Raw genomic sequence first — 18816 nt, forward strand, 5'->3', positions numbered from 1 at the left:
ATTGTTCTTTATATCTGAGTTAGTATCCATTGATATGAATGGTGCAGTTTATACCTCAAAGCTATAGCTTCAGGCTCTTTGCAAGAAGATATCTTTGCATCTGTTGCTCTCAGATAATAGTTAGAAGGTTTTCTTCACAACCATAGCAATTAAAGATTTTGTTTTTTAAAGAATAGAGATAAAAGAAAAGTGGAGTTTCTGGAGAAGAATTGAGTCTATCCACACCTCTATCATTAACTATTTTGGGGGGAGGGGTATTCCACAACTCGTATGCTGCTGCTTTAAAGCATTGTTGTCTTCACATTTTCTTAAGTGTATTATATCTCAGAGAATTTAACAAGGTTGCTTGACTGCTCTCATTTGCTGCATGGAGTTTGGAAACTCTGATTTGCTGGCAAATGGTGTGAAAACAGAAAGAACTGGGACATCCTAAACATTGGTTGAAACCGCTCATATGCATTATGATACATTCCTTTATTACATGATCACATACTAATTTTTCCACAGGAACCTTGCCTAATTTAGTGCACAGAGTGGATGTATAAGGGGGTAGAATTAAGGTTACCCAGACAAACGTAAATATGGCATTTCCTAACCTTTAAGTGCTTTACTTTGTAATCTAAATAACTTTCTTTTAATGTAATATTTATGAATAATAATAACAGCAGAATCTTTACAAGTTCATAATGAACCTCACATGTACCTGTTTAAGGTTCATGAACAATGAATCTTTCCAGTGTGTTGCAATTACCGAAATACCTGTGCTAACTGATAATATTTACGCTAATGCACTGAAAATTTAACGTCCAGTAATGATAATTATGAAGTGTATAGGAACATTCAGCTAGTAAGATTACTGAATTGACTTAAAAAATCCTCAGACTATAATATTAGATTTAATATCTAATTACATATTAAATTAAATCTTAGTCTGTTGAGAAAAACAAGGGAAAACTATGTGCTTTGTACTCATAATACCTAGTATCAATATAGGTTCCAGTACAGTATTGGTTTCTGTTCTTAAGCTTTAGGTATTATTTAATTGTACTTGCAGAAGGAGGGGTAGAAAAAGAAATGGAACACTACTTTATTATAATGACTGTTGGTTCATATTGCAAAGCAGCTTCTATGGCAACACCCTGTTTTCTCATGCTCAGAGCTTTCTGAATTTCCATTCTTGGGTTCTGTCTGAAAATATTTTTTGTTGGAAAATTGGAGTAAAATCCCTGGCAGAGTGGTGAAAATTCACTTCTCCCAATGTTTAAAAACAAAAAATATTCTAAACAGATTTTTTTTTTTTAAATAAAGCACAGATGGCAGATGTGTGAAACTTGGCATGAACTTAGCCATTGTAATTGAGAATTAGTTTGGGGAGTTGAGAAAGAACTCTGGAGCAATTAAAAATTCACTTCTGAGCATGGCCAGAAGATATCTGCTCAGATTTTTACAGAGATTAACGAAGACCCACCCATTTATTATATCACTGCACAATCCCCCAGCCAGGTTTCCTACTTTTGGGCTGTTTCAACATTTTGCACAAGGTTGTAAATGTTTCATTGAATAACGCAAAAAACTCTAGATAAAAACCTCAATGTCAGGGACAGGAGAAAATTACAGTCTTAAGAATATGACAGATAAAGTCATTTTGGGGGATCTGGCAATTTTTGTTGATGCTACAATATTCTCAGCATTCTTTAAAAAAATCTATTCTAGCACTCTAGAAATATCGTCCAGAGTGACAGAATAAATGGTCTGTAAATGGACCCTATATATTGCTTGGCAACGTGGAAAAAAGAAGTCATCAAAGTGTTCTCTTTTTCTCCTGTTGTTTACATTGAAATAGATGGACATTTATATTTCAGTGGGAATTTTGAATGTATTCAACTCAGAAATTCAACCATATTTGCCACAATGCACAATTCTTTTATGCATGGAGCACGTTCAGTGTTCAACTTCCCACCATAAAAAAGAAAGCCAGCCATGTTTGTAACCTTCTGTCATACAGTTAAGACCACTTTTGTAAGCTCAGTAATGCGGATGACTTTTTGTGATGTATTGTTTTGTCTCTTACGTTTAATCTCTTTGCTTTCACTTTCAGGAGTTGGAATTTTCCAATCTATTTGCAGTCCTTCACTGCATTCACTCATTCTTCGCGGCCAAAGTGGCTTGTTTGGACCCATTGTATGTAGGCAGTCAAGCCGCCACATCTGCTGTTGCCACAACTTCTGGTACTGGCAAATTAAAGTACACTACTTGACATCTTGCATTTCACCACTGCCACTTACCAACAGTACATAACAATGTATAAATATTCATCAAATTTAGACCTTTGGGGAACTGCGAACATGGAAACCAATCCAAGAGGCAAGCCATGCTGCAGTTTCAGCAGAAAAATGGTCACATGGGATCATACATTCATCTCTGTTCTGCAACTCCAGTAAATAATCCTAGCTGAAACCCTGGAATAGGATGGATATGCTTTTAGTATGATCTATTTGTACTTATACAGTGCTTTAAACAACACTGGAAGCAAAAGGAAAAAAATGACACAGTGAAGCACTTAAGTATTTAATAAAATTTTCAGCTGTCTGTAATAATACACAACTAGAATTGTCATTTACTTGTTTTCAGATGTTTTTATATGACAACATACAAAGCTCTGAGTATAACGTAGGGCAATATCATAGTAGTATAAATGATACAACAGCAAGCAAGAGGCATATCGTTTATGACAACAAGGAGATAAGCATGAAAGGGCATTTGTGTATCTCCTCAAAGAAGAAAGCACTTTAAACACTCTTGTAAATTCATACTGTTTTCCTATATGGAAACATGCTATTGTTGTTTATTTTGTTGTCATTCTGTTCTAATAGTAATGATAAAGTTATAGCCATATTGGTCTAGCACATAAAGACAAATATAGTGGAGAAACTTTTACAGACACAGGAGCCTCTTCAAGTCAAAATAGGTGGGATATGATTTGATTTCAATTATAAATTAAGTACAAGTTAGTGACAAGTTGCTTTGTTCATTCTCCTGTTTTAAAGGGAAGGAGGTCATGTAATCGAACAGTATTTGTACACAAAACCTGAGTTTTGAATTTTGTTTCAGATGTACATCTAGCACGTTGTTTCAGTATGTAATGTTGATTTCATATCACAAGCAAGGAGGCAAGAACTCATTTCCACTCAGGCTCTTAATAAAACAGGCACTAGCAGTAACACTAGAAAAATGATTCCACACCTTGAATTCTTCTTACCAATTAAATGATATTATTCCTTTTTATTTATGTACTTATTTAGTTTAAGATGGGAACAAATTAAATAAACTGCAAAGCTAGAATAAGTGACATAATACACAATAGCTTTCTGTATTTAAAATATGATGTAATCCAGGACTACATATTGTACATATTATTCTAAGAGCCTCATTTCATGATGAATGTAAAGCTCAAGGAGTAAATTTGGAACAACTCTCCATGCATCCAAAGATACATTACTTGAATACAATTTTTGCAAATGACTTTAATTTTGAACTAGCAGATATATCTCTGAACATGGTCAAATTTTGGGAATATTATTGTGATGTAGCTGAAACCTAGTAAATTGCGGGTTTTTTTAAAACATGACCACATGACTCAAAAGAATCAAATATTTATACACCTACAGTAACACACATGAATTTTATAAAAAAATAGCCTGCTGTAGCATGCGCGTATTATTTTAAATACTAATCATTATTCTGTTTCTTGTTAAAAATAAAAAAATTAAATACTTTAGTATGAATATAAAGTAACAATTCTACATTTAGGTCCCAGCCCTTCAATTTAAAATGTACGGGCAGACCCCTTGCACATATGCTGGGATCCATCCATGTGTCAGAAATTGCAGGATCAGGGTCTAAATCCTCCATGCGTGCTACCAGCTACAAACGTACATATCACGGGAGGGTTATGGACACGTTTTTTATAGCTCTGCCTTATGTGCCAGACAGGTTAAATCTATCAGTGTTCCAGATAATGTATAATTATTTTATATTCAAACATAAATTTAGAGGAACTTTTTTTTTTCAGAAGGGGCACAATTCAAAATGAATTTTTGGAACATATCTGATTGCTTGCTTCTCTCTCTCTCTGCGTGATTTTTATCACCAGCACTTGGCTTTACCCACATAAGAGGGAACCCACCTTTTTGAAAGTCTGCACATGAGACTCACAGTAGCTGCCTGACTCCCAGGAACATTAAGTGGAGTTACAGTGATTGCCCCATTCAAAAAATTGCCAGCACATTTTACATAGTTAGCATGGTTATTTCTCATACTAACTACTGTACTGTTGTATCTCAGCTACTTGTGTAGTAACTGTTGGCAAACTGATTTTTTAATAATTTAATTTATTATTAATAATAAACTGTTGTATGTGTATAAATACTCAATACATTGAAGGACAAATTCTGTCCTCGTTGAAACCTATGAACAATTCTCATGGACTTCAGTGGGGCCCAGGATTTGGCCCTTAGATAACATGAACTCCAGATGTTTTGAATCTGGAACTGTCACCATCTCAGGGGTTAAGCATAGTAATTGGGCCTCTTTTCCTGTCAAGAAAGCAGCAAGTGGGAAAATTATAATGCAAAAATGACAATTTTAAAAACAGGAGACCAGTTTTATTTTAAGAATAGTTTTACTGCCTCTGTGTTCCCAAATCTGTCCCCCTTTTTCAAAATCATTATTATGGCTCTCAGATATTGCAGTGGTGGTGTAAATAAATACCTAGATAAATAGATTTTTGGTGGTACCAAAACTAAAAATCAATCAACATATATTGGCCTAAAATCTGTCCTCAGTTTACACCAGTACACATTATTCACAGGACTCCACTACTGGAACTGAGAGCAGAATTTGGCCCAACACAATTTACGAGGTTTTCTTTAAATTCATATCAAATTCTGAATATAGCACCATATATGAAACATAACTGATAGCATTCCATGTGAAAGCACTAAGATTTGAAAAGTTTCATATGGCAGAATGTGATTTGAAATCAAACACATTCTACATAGTGCTGAAAAGGATCACTGAAATGTTTGAGGCAAAATCCCCCCTTCCAATCTACACTAGAGATTTGTTACATAATCTGTATATAGAACTGCCATTATCACCAGTGGGAGTTTTGCACATGTAACAAGCATAGAATATTTAACAGATGCTGCAGTGAAAATTGGAAAGCAGGATTTTTCCTTGGTTTGGAAGATCTAAACTGACTTACGGGATTCATCAAGTATTTTTGATTTCAGAAAGCTGAAACAGATGTCATAACATTAGCACTGGCTGCATTTCTGTCTTGGTATACAAATACAGGAATGACTTGCATACTAATAACATTAAGTGAGTGGGGTAATATCCTTTATTGGGAGAAGTTGGTCCAATGAAAGAGAGATTACCTCACCCACCTTGTCTCTCTAGTGTCCTGGGATTGACATGACCGCTCCACCATTGCATACTAGTGTCACAGAAATAAATCTGTTCCCAATTTATTCAGCAATGGATATGCCTGCCAGGTTGTTCGTCCTAGAAAGGGGTAACTAGTAATTGGAAAGTCAACATTGGGACCAAGGGAGGCAAATTTTAAAGTACATATTACACAGCCTATAAAAGTCTTGAGAAATGTGAAGTATGTTATAAAAATGTTTAAGGGTCATATTTACTTCTCTTGGATACATTTATGAGTCTCCCATTTTAATCACTAATCACTTCATGCACACGTGTCCAACAGCAAAATGTATGTATAGTAGTATTAACACAGGAAATATTACAGTCAAACCATTGGATGTATTAAAATGTTCATAATTCTGTGCATTCAAGCAACTATAAAAACTGTATACAACTAATGAATCTATCATTTTCTGAGAAAAGGCTATGTTACAATTAAATACCAACCTTTCTGTTACCAAAACAAACAAAAAACCAAACTCTTGGAATAATATGTGAGTTGTACTATCTGTGGCATTAACCCTTGGAATTAGTTTGATCAAAATATTTCTTTCCACAAAATGTACCTTGTCTACTGTTATCTTATAAGATATACAACTGTTAATTGTAGGTTAAAATACAGTACTTGATTTGAATCATGATGGAAAATTTTAGATTGAACTGAACTTCACAGAGTTAACCATAACCTGGTATGTTTCATGGGTATAGTATAGATGTAAGTCTGTTATAAAAGTATTGTAGATTCTGATGATACACTGTTCTGGACTTCACCAGTGAAGAAATTATATGTTTCACTTTCCTAAATCTATTTACAAATATAGGACCAGATTTTTGAAAGAAGTTAGCACTCAGCAGAGATCTTTTGAAAATAGGGCCCCAACTATGGGTGCTCAGTGCTTTGATAACCCAGCCCCTAGCTTCCAATTTGGACTACTCAAACCAGAATTCTTAGGAATATGGTGAGCCTCATTCTGTAAAATAATAATATACTGTATCTTATCATGTAGAGTTAGACGCCAAAAAACTTTCTCACCAAATTAGGGCCTGACTTACAAACGCTTAACTTGACTTCAATAGGACTTCTCACAGTGCATAAAGTTAAACATGTGAGTAAGCCTTTGCAGGATTGGGGTCTTAATGCCTGATTCTGCTCCCAATGAAGTAAATGTCAAAATCCCTTTGGCTTCACTGTGATCAGAACAAAAGTGTCAGCTCCCTTAACTAAGGGTATATCTGCCTTGCAATCAGATGGTATAATGGCAGCATGAGTAGACATACCCGAGCTGGCTTTGATCTAGCTAGACCAAAGCTAGCTTGAATAACAATAGCAGTGAAGCCAAAGCACCATGGGAGGCTGCATGGCCTACCCCCACCCACCCAGAATCCTGGGAATGTACTCAAGCAGCTACCACCATGCTGTCTTGCCTTCACTTCTATGGTTACTCATGCTACCTCCTGTGTAACTAGAGCAAAGCTGGCTCAGGTATGTCTATACATGCTGCCTTCACACCACCTGATTGCACTGTCAACATACCCTGGCCGTCCACAGCATATTGTTATGTTAATTCCTTCAATGCCTTAAGATGTATCTTGTGTCCAACAACATGACAAACAGGCATAAGATCATGTGAATGTACAGTGGATGCCATTATAAAGGCAGCATCCAACACTTACCATACAATGGTATCTATGATACCATAACTTTTCCTGTGTTTAAAATATGAAATAATCCGGGCACCTTTGTGCTGACTCCATGGAATCATTTGGAAAATGCTGATGTGTTAATAGTGACCACTGTACATTATATTGTACATTTCACTGGCTTAGAGTTGCAGAGTGGTGGTGGAATCCCAATACAGCCAATGCTTGAGCATAATATGGGCCCCTTTCCCTTTACACAAGGTGAAAAACCTGAGGAGCAATGAGTAATACTGCTCTACCCAGCCATTGCCCTGCTACAAACATACCCCACCCAGAACCACTGCATGCATGCAGAGCTCCTGTGCAGCCTTCTAAGCTCCTAGCCCTGTCATGCGGAAGAATTATGCTGCTTCAGCTACACATAGAACTCACTGTACCTGTGGAGCGGGGGGACAGTATTTGTCCTTAATAAGGAGTATGGTCCTGATTCAGAAAAGCATCCCTGTTCTGGGAGGGTGCTTAAGCATGTGATTAACTTTAAGATTAAAGTAATTAAAGCTAAGTATGTGCATAAGTGCTTTCCTGAGTAGGAATTGTCTTAACCATGCTATTAAGTGCATTCCTGAATCAAGGCCTATGATGTCAACTAAATCCTGTGTTCAAGTTTCCATTAAAAAGTCACCATTTTCTAGAAGTGGTACCTGAGATGTATCAGTTGTCCTCTGTTGAGAGCATTGGAAAATACTGTGCTATCTGCATTATAGTGCTGTAATTGGTGGCAAATGCTAGCAACCCTCAACTCATGTTAGCTATCACCTTTTGCTCAAGGGAATAAAAATATTTTCTATTTGGATTCTGTATATTATTACAGAACTTCACTGAATCATAATCTCGATAAAAATAGACTGGGTCAATGTATAATCTAACCATTCTCCTTCAGATAATATAATCAGTTGTCACTTCTGAGAAATATGTACGACTTCCAGCTTCAACACCTTCCAAATAAAAATCCCAGCCAGATATTCTAGAAAAACTTGCTTTATGTAATATATAGTAAGAAAAAATATATCTATTGGGCACAACTTACCAAAGCAAGCATAAAGGCATAAAATATTATCTTTTAAATACTTCACATGCTAAGAATATAAATTTAAAGTAAAATATGTATATTCATTGAAGAAATGACTATTGCAAAAGGTGCACAGTCTAGAAATACAATCAATAAATTGATTATCGTTAGCGATCTCACTTTCCCACACCTCCAAAAATGCTATTTTTGAATTATTCTTATCCCTTAGCACATTTGCAGTATATCTCATAAGTTTTAATTTGTTATGGAAAGAAATGACTGAACAAATGTAACAGAAATTGCTATATATTTTCTAAATATTAAAGATTTTAAAATGAAGATGAAACCATTCAAATTATTTATTTAATTTTAATTATGTTTTTGTGGCTGTTTGTGGTTATGTATGTGTGACAAACATAAGTCACATAGTTGTTTAAGATCATTAATGTACCACTAATAAAATTTTATCTCTGTTTTGTTCGGGGTTTTTTGGTTTTCTTTTTGTAAAGGAACATACCAGAAAAATAGAAAATAAATACTTTTTAAATTATTTGTGTGTGTTCAGTTGGTCAGTGTGTGTTGTATTGTTATAAGCATGTCTGAGAGACCATCAGAATATCTAACTATGCTGGGTTAATAAACTACTCCTGAAAGCCTAATACTATCAACTGGAAGAGGTAACTTGATGGAAGTGGTCATCCAACACAGATTACCATGCCCAATTTCCTACATGATCATATATCATTTCTTTACTGTTGATGACTAATCACCATGGTGTTGTGGTTTTGAATTACTTTATTATGTACATGTATATATTTTTGGCCCAGTTTTGCAGGTTTTTTTTTTTTTTTTCATAAGAGACATTCCCATAGACTTTGATAACAGTTAAAGGCATGCAAAGACTGGAGGAGGGTGGTGCTTGTCTGTGCCTTTGTGCATGCATGCACGCTCTGCCAGATGTGGTACAGGGATTCGCTGCATATTTAATAGCTATTAACTATATCACTGGATTGCCAAATAATCTAGTAATCCAATTCATAGAATTCTGCAGCATTTAAATCAAGGAGACGTATAACACTGCCTTCAACGAGAGCAGGATTAGACCCATAGAAGCTAAAGATGCGTAAAATATACTGTATTCAGCAAGGCATTTAAGCAAATACCCTAACTTTAAGCATGTGAGTTAAAGGTGCTTTTGTATCTCACTGAATTGGCGCCTTAGGGAAGGTCTACACTACTGCTTATGTTGATATAACTTACATCACTCATCAGTGCAGCCAGGGCCGGCTCCAGGCACCAGCTTACCAAGCAGGTGCTTGGGGTGGCCACTTCGGAGAGAGGCGGCACGTCCAGCTGTTCTGTGGCAATTCAGCGGGCGGCCCCTCACTCCTGCTCGGCGCGAAGGACCTCCTGCTGAATTGCCGCTGCAGATCGCGATCGCGGCTTTTTTTTGTTTTGTTTTTCTTTGGCTGCTTGGGGCGGCCAATACCCTGGAGCTGGCCTTGGGTGCAGCTGTGCCGATCTAGCACTTCTAGTGTAGCTTAGCCCATAGACTCTGGTTGTGGACCCTGAATGTTCAAAGTAACACTGATTTGCCAGCTCAGGCTTTTTGACTGTGTCATGCTAATCCAAATGGTGCATGGGTGCAACTTCAGCACACAAACACATGGACAAAAACCCTGGTGGCCCATAATGTTACAAGGGGAAAGGGTAGGAACCTTATCAGGAATAAGATAACAATAATCATGCATTCTATGGGAACGGTGAGAAAAAAGTGGGGATGTCTCAGAGGAATGACGGTAGAGGGATAGAAGGATAAAAAATGTGTTTTAAATTACCCCTCCTTCACACACACGCCCAAGTGCCAGGCTGCCCTTCCAACAGCAGTTTTTGGCTACTTGGGATGAGATTCTGTGCTGCAGCCCTAAGAGATGCCATGTTTGTGCCCCGAACATCCTGGACTGTTTCAGGGGCTGGGACAAAAAGAGCCACGTACCTCAACAAGAGCCACCCACCTCAGTCCCACCCCCACGCAGTAATGCTTTTTTGGGGGGCGAGGGGGCGGAGGGGACTGTCTTTCTCAGTTCCTTCACTGATAGAATTTTCCCATCCCTGGATCTGGGGCTTTTAGAAGCTCCTTGTACTGCTCCAGCCCTCTTATCTGGTATAAAGAGGTTGGAACGTGGGTGAGGCTCATACTTTTGGAGTAATAAATGTGGAATGAATACAAATGCTGGTCAGAGACTGTTTTTTTCCTTCCAGGTCCCATTCACCCCACATGGATTACAAAAGATCAATACACCTGTAACAGAACAACAGTCAGTGTCCTATTACACCAGTTGCTACAGCGACACCTGCTTAAGGGGCAGAAATAGATAGCCTGGGCAAGCCTTAAAAGAACACCACCAAAGAAAAGGTTAGGAAACATCAACACGCAAATATAGTCCAAAGAGTAGAGGAAAATGTATTTAACACCATTTGTCAAATATTGCATCTTTCATTACGATTAACTTTTCATAGTGAACGTAGACTTGACATGAACTCTCCCAAAGCTGAGTTTTATTCTTTAAGAGCTGTTTACTTAATAATTAGAAGCAGTTTGTGACAGGGTGCTGTGAGCAGCTATAAACTGAGCCCTTTGAAAGCCAGCACCATGCTCATTTAGAGCACTCACAGCACCTGATGTAGTTAGAGTAGGCGGGCCGTAGGGAGTTTGGGTTTGGAAGGGTAAAAGGGATCACTTGTACGGAGTCTGATGAGCGTACCAGGTGGATAGTGCTGAGATGAAAGCCCGCATTATAAAAGACTGAGCCAGGACATAGACAAGGATGCTTTATGTAACTGCTGTGCCATTGTGATGTACCCGCAGTAAGCTGCATGGGGGAGGTACCTTGCTGGGCTTTGTGCACTGCTTAATTCACAAACAGGCAGGAGTGAAAGTAACATTCAACACTTACCAGTATGGGGGCCAGCTCTGGGCCCCTGGAAGGGGCGGGGCTTTGGGATGAAGGGGCGGGGCTGGAGGGGAGTCAGCATCCCCCAGCCAGCCCATCCACGCTGCTTGGCCTGCACTGCCTGGGGCTCAAGGGGCGATTTAAAGGCCCAGAGCTCAGACCACTCCCGTGGTAGCAGCAGCAGCAGCCGGAGCCCTGGGCTCTTTTAAATCGCTCGTTCCGGGGCAGCTGCGCCTTTTGCCACGACGTTAAAGCACTGCCACGACTTTATGTTCTTATGTCCTTAAAGTGCTGCCGTGGCAGTGCTTTAACGTCAGCTGCGTACGGGCCGGTACCAGTGGCCATTTTGTACCGGTACACCATACCAGCCCATACCAGCTTACTTTCATCCCTGCAAACAGGGCTTACTGGCTAGGATTTCCAGGAGCTGAAGTTTTAATAAAATCATCTTTGATTTTTCCCCACAGATTTTGGCCTCCGATGAGAACACTTGCAAGCTAAATCAGTTTCAATGTTATGCTATACAAAGCACGTGGGATCTTTTATAGGGGAGAAGGCAACACGCTACATTTACTGAGAATACAGCAGTTAGCATATGCTTTTCAGTCACACACACACCATGCACACAGTCCCGTCAGTTGATGTTTATAGTTACCAGTCCAGAGTCTGGATCAATCTAGTGGCCAGCCAGATTGGTCGCAGAGGGGAGCCGGGCTCTGTCGGTCGCGATCCGATGCTCCTGGAATAGTGGCAAGACGAACACAAAGTCCCATGGCCAAGCACCCTGTTCTTATAGTCTTTTTTCTGAATAGATGTCTATGGATTTTGCTGTGTCAGTCTCTGTTATCTTCTGATGTAAACATTCCAATAAACCTCCAAGACAGTCATCCTGTCCTGGTTTGGATTTAATCAATTGTCCTGTCCTTAGGGGTGGCTAGCCTTCACCTCAGGGTTGTCAATCTGCCCTGCCTTCATTATGGATGCGCATTGATGGTTCTTCACTCCTTCTTCCTTGACCATCTGGCTATAACAATGGCCTTCACACCTTATCTTTTCCTGATGCATACATTCCTCATTCACACAAACAGTCTTTTACAGTTAAAGGTATACAGCAGTTTTTATGTTGAGCAAGAAAAGGCGTTGTAAATTAAGCCTTCCTAAATCTTATAATCAAAACAATTTATATTGGGCCCCAGGCCTTCAAGGTTCCTCTAATCTCCTTAACATAGACACAATACAAGATCCTATCTCTTATATTCTAAACCTTAAAACAAATAAATGTATATTTAACTAGAGTGCCTAATTTGTAATACATATAGGAAACCATAGTAGACATGATAACTTATCCTAAGACGAAAGGGTGACTATAATCAGTCATAAGGATTGTTCTGGTCTGTTATTCCTTTCTGCTATTCAAAAAGGGTGGCTGGCAGGATGAAATCAAATCATACATTAATTCTCATAGTACAATTATAGGTTTCAGAGTAACAGCCGTGTTAGTCTGTATCCGCAAAAAGAAGAACAGGAGTACTTGTGGCACCTTAGAGACTAACAAATTTATTAGAGCATAAGCTTTCGTGGACTACAGCCCACTTCTTCGGATGCATATAGAATGGAACATATAATGAGGAGATATATATACACACATACAGAGAGCATAAACAGGTGGGAGTTGTGGACTACAAGCTATCAGGAACAGTATCCCTGATAATGTCACAGCTAACCTGGTGGCTGAACTTTGTGATTTTGTCCTCACCCACAACTATTTCACATTTGGGGACAATATATACCTTCAAGTCAGCGGCACTGCTATGGGTACCCGCATGGCCCCACAATATGCCAACATTTTTATGGCTGACTTAGAACAACGCTTCCTTAGCTCTCGTCCCCTAACGCCCCTACTCTACTTGCGCTACATTGATGACATCTTCATCATCTGGACCCATGGAAAAGAAGCCCTAGAGGAATTTCACCATGATTTCAATAATTTCCATCCCACCATCAACCTCAGCCTAGATCAATCCACACAAGCGGTCCATTTCCTGGACACTACTGTGCTAATAAGCGATGGTCACATCAATACCACCCTATACCGGAAACCTACTGACCGCTACACTTACCTACATGCCTCCAGCTTCCATCCAGGACACACCACACGATCCATTGTCTACAGCCAAGCTCTAAGATATAACCGCATTTGCTCCAATCCCTCGGATAGAGACAAGCACCTACAAGATCTCTATCAAGCATTCTTAAAACTACAATACCCACCTGCTGAAGTGAAAAAACAGATTGACAGAGCCAGACGAGTACCCAGAAGTCACCTCCTACAAGACAGGCCCAACAAAGAAAATAACAGAACACCACTAGCTGTCACCTTCAGCCCCCAACTAAAACCTCTCCAGCGCATCATCAGAGATCTACAACCTATCCTGAAAGATGATCCTTTACTCTCACAGATCTTGGGAGACAGACCTGTCCTCGCTTACAGACAACCCCCCAACCTAAAGCAAATACTCACCAGCAACCACACATCACTGAACAAAACCACTAACCCAGGAACCTATCCTTGTAACAAACCCCGATGCCAACTCTGTCCACATATCTATTCAAGTGACATCATCATAGGACCTAATCACATCAGCCATACCATCAGGGGCTCGTTCACCTGCACATCTACCAATGTGATATATGCCATCATGTGCCAGCAATGCCCCTCTGCCATGTACATTGGCCAAACCGGACAGTCTCTACGCAAAAGAATTAATGGACACAAATCTGACATCAGGAATCAAAATACTCAAAAACCAGTGGGAGAACACTTTAACCTGTCTGGTCATTCAGTGACAGACCTGCGGGTGGCTATATTACAACAGAAAAACTTCAAAAACAGACTCCAAAGAGAGACTGCAGAGCTAGAATTGATATGCAAACTAGACACAATCAACTCCAGTTTGAATAAGGACTGGGAATGGCTGAGCCATTACAAACGTTGACTCTATCTCCCCTTGTAAGTACTCTCACACTTCTTATCATACTGTCTGTACTCGGCTAGCTTGATTATCACTTCAGAAGCTTTTTTTCTCTTAATTAATTGGCCTCTCAGAGTTGGTAAGACAACTCCCACCTGTTTATGCTCTCTGTATGTATGTATATATATCTCCTCATTATATGTTCCATTCTATATGCATCCGAAGAAGTGGGCTGTAGTCCACGAAAGCTTATGCTCTAATAAATTTGTTAGTCTCTAAGGTGCCACAAGTACAATTATAAAATCCTGCTCCTACATCTTAACATACCAACTTTGACTGTGCGCCTTTATATTTTTGGTAATTTTACTCTACAACAAAAGTGGCTGATAGGCATTGTATGGCTTATGCAATAATTTATTCTTGCTTCATGTAACATAAAGTGTAAGCTAACTGTTAGTTTATTTGAACAATAAAATAGAAACAGTATGTATTCCATCTGCCCATTGATTCACCTGTAAATTTCCCCAGTGTTTCAAGATTGTATAATTTTTTTCCCCAGTTATTTAATACTAACTCCTATTCTACTGACTTAGGAAAAATAAGCAAGTGATTTATAAACTTTTTATTTTCCAAAAGCATTTCTCTTTACGGTGCAACCTATATTAGATACAGCTGGAGAGCTAAACCATTTAATTTCCTTATTGAAAAATTTAAATTCACTCTCTGCTTTCTATGTGCCTGAGTGGTGTGTGTAAGACAAAGCCAAATTGTCTGATGACTAAGTCATAGAGAGAGACAGAGAGAGAGAGAGAGAGTGAGTGTGTGTGTGTGTAAGTAATGTGGTGACCTAGTGTAGGGGCGGAAAGGGCTTGGACCTGATGAAGGGGATAAAAGAGGTGCAAGGGCGCCTGTCACTCTCAAGCTAGAGCTGACGGCTTTTTTTTGTTTGTTTTGTTTTTTAGTTGGGAGGTGAAAGTGGGGAGTAGAGCAGATGGGGACATTTCCAGAAGGGACGCTGTGGTGGGATTCACAGCAGAGAAGATGTTGTGGGTACAGCATGCTCTTTTTGTGAGGTGAGAAGAGCCCCAGAGCGGATTGATTAGCTGGCTGGCCAATTTTATTTAGTCAAAACACTTTTTTCCCACTGGAAAGCAGGTGGGTGGATCTATGTGTGAGCACCAGTTCCACATTTCTTTTTGGCCCCCAGCCACCACTGGGTAGAAGAAAATAAAATGGTCTGTAAAGGGCAAAGGCGCGAGGAAAGAAGGGTCACAGGAAAGCTTCTCTAGTGGTAATAAATTATCAAAATGTGCTCTAGCTTTACAATCAGAAAGTTTATCTTTGAATGATTAATCTTTGTTGTTTTCTATTTTTTGCTGCAGTAGGAGTATAGCCATCCAACACTAGCTGGCATAAGCAGTGCTATAGTCTTCATACTGGGGTTAGGGGAATCTCAATGTTTCAAAGATCATTTTCATTTTATAGACACAATTTTTTTTTTTCAAAGCGAGCCCTTCAGAATGCAAGAAGCCAGAATCCTCGTGTTATGGATAATAGATAATAGAAAGTTCAGCATGTCTTTTAGCTTTTTCAGTTTCAGTGTGAAAAGGAAGGCCTGACGCTTAAATTGCACAACTTTTCTTTTCTCGTGAGCACAAAACAAACTACTGTGTATCCACGTATTTTAACGGCTATTTTAGCTGAATCGAGGCTTTTTAAAAAAGAATTTAAAAATATCCATATCAAGGATATCCACAGTTGGGAAACTGAGAAATCCTCCTGAGGCTATTAATATAGCAAGTGTGCAGAAATAAATTTTATTTGAAACATCAGTTTTAAATTAATCATACAAATAGATACAGAATAGTGTCTACATACAAGGCATCTTTAGGGTCATGGTGTATTCCTATGCAAGAAAAGAACTTCTTTATCCTTCTGAGTCATAATACATTGGGATGTCTCATGGCAAAGGCACAAATGGTAAGAAGTAAGAGGCCAATGCTATTCCTTGTTTCTTGGATACATTAGTGTGCATCTGGTGTGACTACATGGACAGAGTTGAAAGGATGAAAACTGCTAGTGGGTGATCTTGAGTAGCAAAAGAAGGGTTAGTAGGAATTGCACTGTCCTGGACTTATTGGCCAAAAGTTCCTCCCCTCATCTTCCATCAAACAGGGAAAATACTTGAGCTGACTTTTCAAGAAGTTTCTGAAAATTGCACATCCCTATAGATACATGGCCCATCTGGAAGATGCCCACTAGAAGTAAGTTAATAATAGTAATTACACAGACACATTTAATATATATACTATATTGAGCCATCAAGGCATGCACATGTCGAAATAGAACGACCATATGAGTTTGTTGCTTTAAATCTATCCTTTTTCATCTCATATCCTCCCTTGTATTTGGTAGCTTCTCTCCTCATGTTATATTTAACATTAGGCCCTGGTCCTGCAAAGATATTCACACAGCTAGACAACTTTGCCCAGTGTAGGAGTCCCTTGAACGCATTGGGTACACAAGGGTCTCATTGCAGAATTGGAGCTTTAGATTGTAACCTCCTCAGCACAGGGTTTCCATATTGCTGTTGCCTTCCTCAGTGAAGGCTCATAATTCTTAACTAGGGTTACCATATTCAAACATTTAAAAAAGAGGACATTCCACGGGGCCCTGGTCCCGCCCCCATTCCAACCCCTTCCCCAAAGTCCCTGCCCCAACTCTGCCCCCTCCTCTGAGCACCCTGCATTCCCCCTCCTCCCTCCCGCTCTGATCTTGTTGGGGGTTGCTAAGTGCTTCCCTGCTCCTCACTCGCCCCGCAGCCCCTGAAGCCGCTATGCCCCTGCCTGCCCTGCTCCTCCTCACCCTGCAGCCTCTACACCCCCCCATCGCCTGCCCTGCTCCCCCCGCTCACCAGGCAGAGGGAGAGCTGCAGGCTCCAGGTAGACTCAAACATTGCCGCGCTGCTCTGTGGGGGAGGAGGGGAAGGGACTCTGGCTGCTAGAGGCCCTAGTGGCTGCGAGCGGCTGTCAATCAGGCCAGGGGTCCAATCAGCCGCGCTTCACTCTGCATGAGGGGAAGGGGGAAATCCTGGACATTTCTACGTGATTAGAAATCTCCCCCGGATGGCCATTTAAAGCTGAAAAACCCGGACATGTCTGGGGAAACCCAGACGGATAGTCACCCTATCTTAACTATTTTCACTTTTGCTCCTCATTGCATAAATGACTGATTTAACCAGTATGTCATCACTGTCTGTATTAAATTGCATTATGGTTTGGAATATGGTGAAGCACTTCTGCTCTGGCCATTTTATGGCTTTCTCACCCAAAAACGTCTTGTGGAGACCTGAACTTTGCCGTTTTCTTTTCCTTTTATTTGGTTCAAAATATCAACTTTTGACCCCCTTTCATGAGACAATGGAAAAGAATCAGACAAAGAGTTGCTTTCCCCTAATAGCAAATCAAGCGTGTAGTAAGAATCAGGAAAATAGACTTATCCTAAAGTTGCATAAAGCTTGGTATTTTTAAGGTGGCGGTAGAAAATTAGGATGATGGAGATGAATTGCTTATCCAAAAACTCTTAGAAGAAATGGTATATTTACATACTTTAAGTAAGCAGACATCACAGCCTGTTTTGCTGGTTTAGTTTCTCATAGTATCCAGACAAAACAAATCACCACCCTGCACTTCAAGCAGGGAGGGGTTTGCCTGGCTGGCCAGGAGAAGAGGGCAATGCTTTCTGGCTTGGGGGAGGAGGGGAGAAGTAAAACTGCTGGAAGAGCAGTCAGTGTGGTGGATGACTCACCACCTAAGAATGAGGGGTTTAAAAAGGTCAGCCTGGGCCTAGTCCCTCCCCTCATCACTAGGAACAGGCTAGGCAGTAGGCACAGAGGCTCTGGTGCATGGCTTGCTGCAGGACCACATGGAAGACAGCATGTGAAGCAGCATGGCTCCAGAGGCATGGAGAAGGGTGAGCTCAGGAAAACAGGGGGCTGTTATAGGGAAGAGCAGGCAGAGGCAAATTACACAGAACGGGGACAGTGGAAAGAAGGGGAACTAGCATCCCCCTGCCCCAAGTACTTCCATCCGTAGGCGGGGCTGGAAGCTGCAATCAGAGAGGGTGAATTTGCAAGTGACACTAGTTAGTGTCCGAAACAATGAATGTGCATTGGTAGTGGGGGAGGGACGGGAGAGGGATAGGGGAGCAAGGGAATTTAACTGTTTCATTTACTAGCCGTGCTGCAAGTGGATGTATGAGGCTGCAATTCTTTCTGGCTGTGAGCAGGTTGCTGCTCAGGTGCCTGTACCTTTACTGGAAAGGGGACAAGCAGAGGCAGCAGCTGCATTGCAGGGCAGTCCCAATGGAGCCCAAGGGCTGGAAGGGGATTGCAGCATGGGCAAGGGGGGCTCACAAACACGGGGCCTGCTAATACCCAGGGTGGTGCGTTTAATAACCCAAGGCATAACCCAGGGCAGCCTCATGGACTAAGGAAGGGAAGTGACCAAAGGGAAGCATCCACGCATGCAGGTGGGCAGGCTGTGTGCACGAATGGGGTAGTCAGCAGCGGAGCTGTGCAGCAAATGGCCAGTGAAGTTGTTTCTGAGGTTTTCTTCACAGCATTACAGCGCTTCCAAAGGGCACGAGGTTACCCATAACCAGGAATTTCTCTTCCACCGAACACCAGGGA

At 40.3% G+C, this 18816-nt stretch overlaps 1 protein-coding gene across 2 annotated transcripts in view; it reads left to right on the top strand.

Moving 5' to 3' along the window:
* The window catches only part of SNTG1 (syntrophin gamma 1), a 566961-nt gene extending 558247 nt beyond the window's left edge, over nt 1-8714 (top strand). For both annotated transcript variants that reach the window (XM_034762903.1, XM_034762905.1), the window contains one exon: nt 2099-8714. In XM_034762903.1, the coding sequence (XP_034618794.1) occupies nt 2099-2257 (159 nt within the window). In that variant the 3' untranslated portion in view covers nt 2258-8714. The remainder of the gene's footprint in view (nt 1-2098) is intronic.
* Nucleotides 8715-18816: the final 10102 nt, after the last annotated feature.

This window comes from Trachemys scripta, chromosome 2 (genome assembly GCF_013100865.1).
Source record: "Trachemys scripta elegans isolate TJP31775 chromosome 2, CAS_Tse_1.0, whole genome shotgun sequence".
In the NCBI taxonomy this organism is placed as follows: Eukaryota; Metazoa; Chordata; order Testudines; family Emydidae; genus Trachemys; species Trachemys scripta.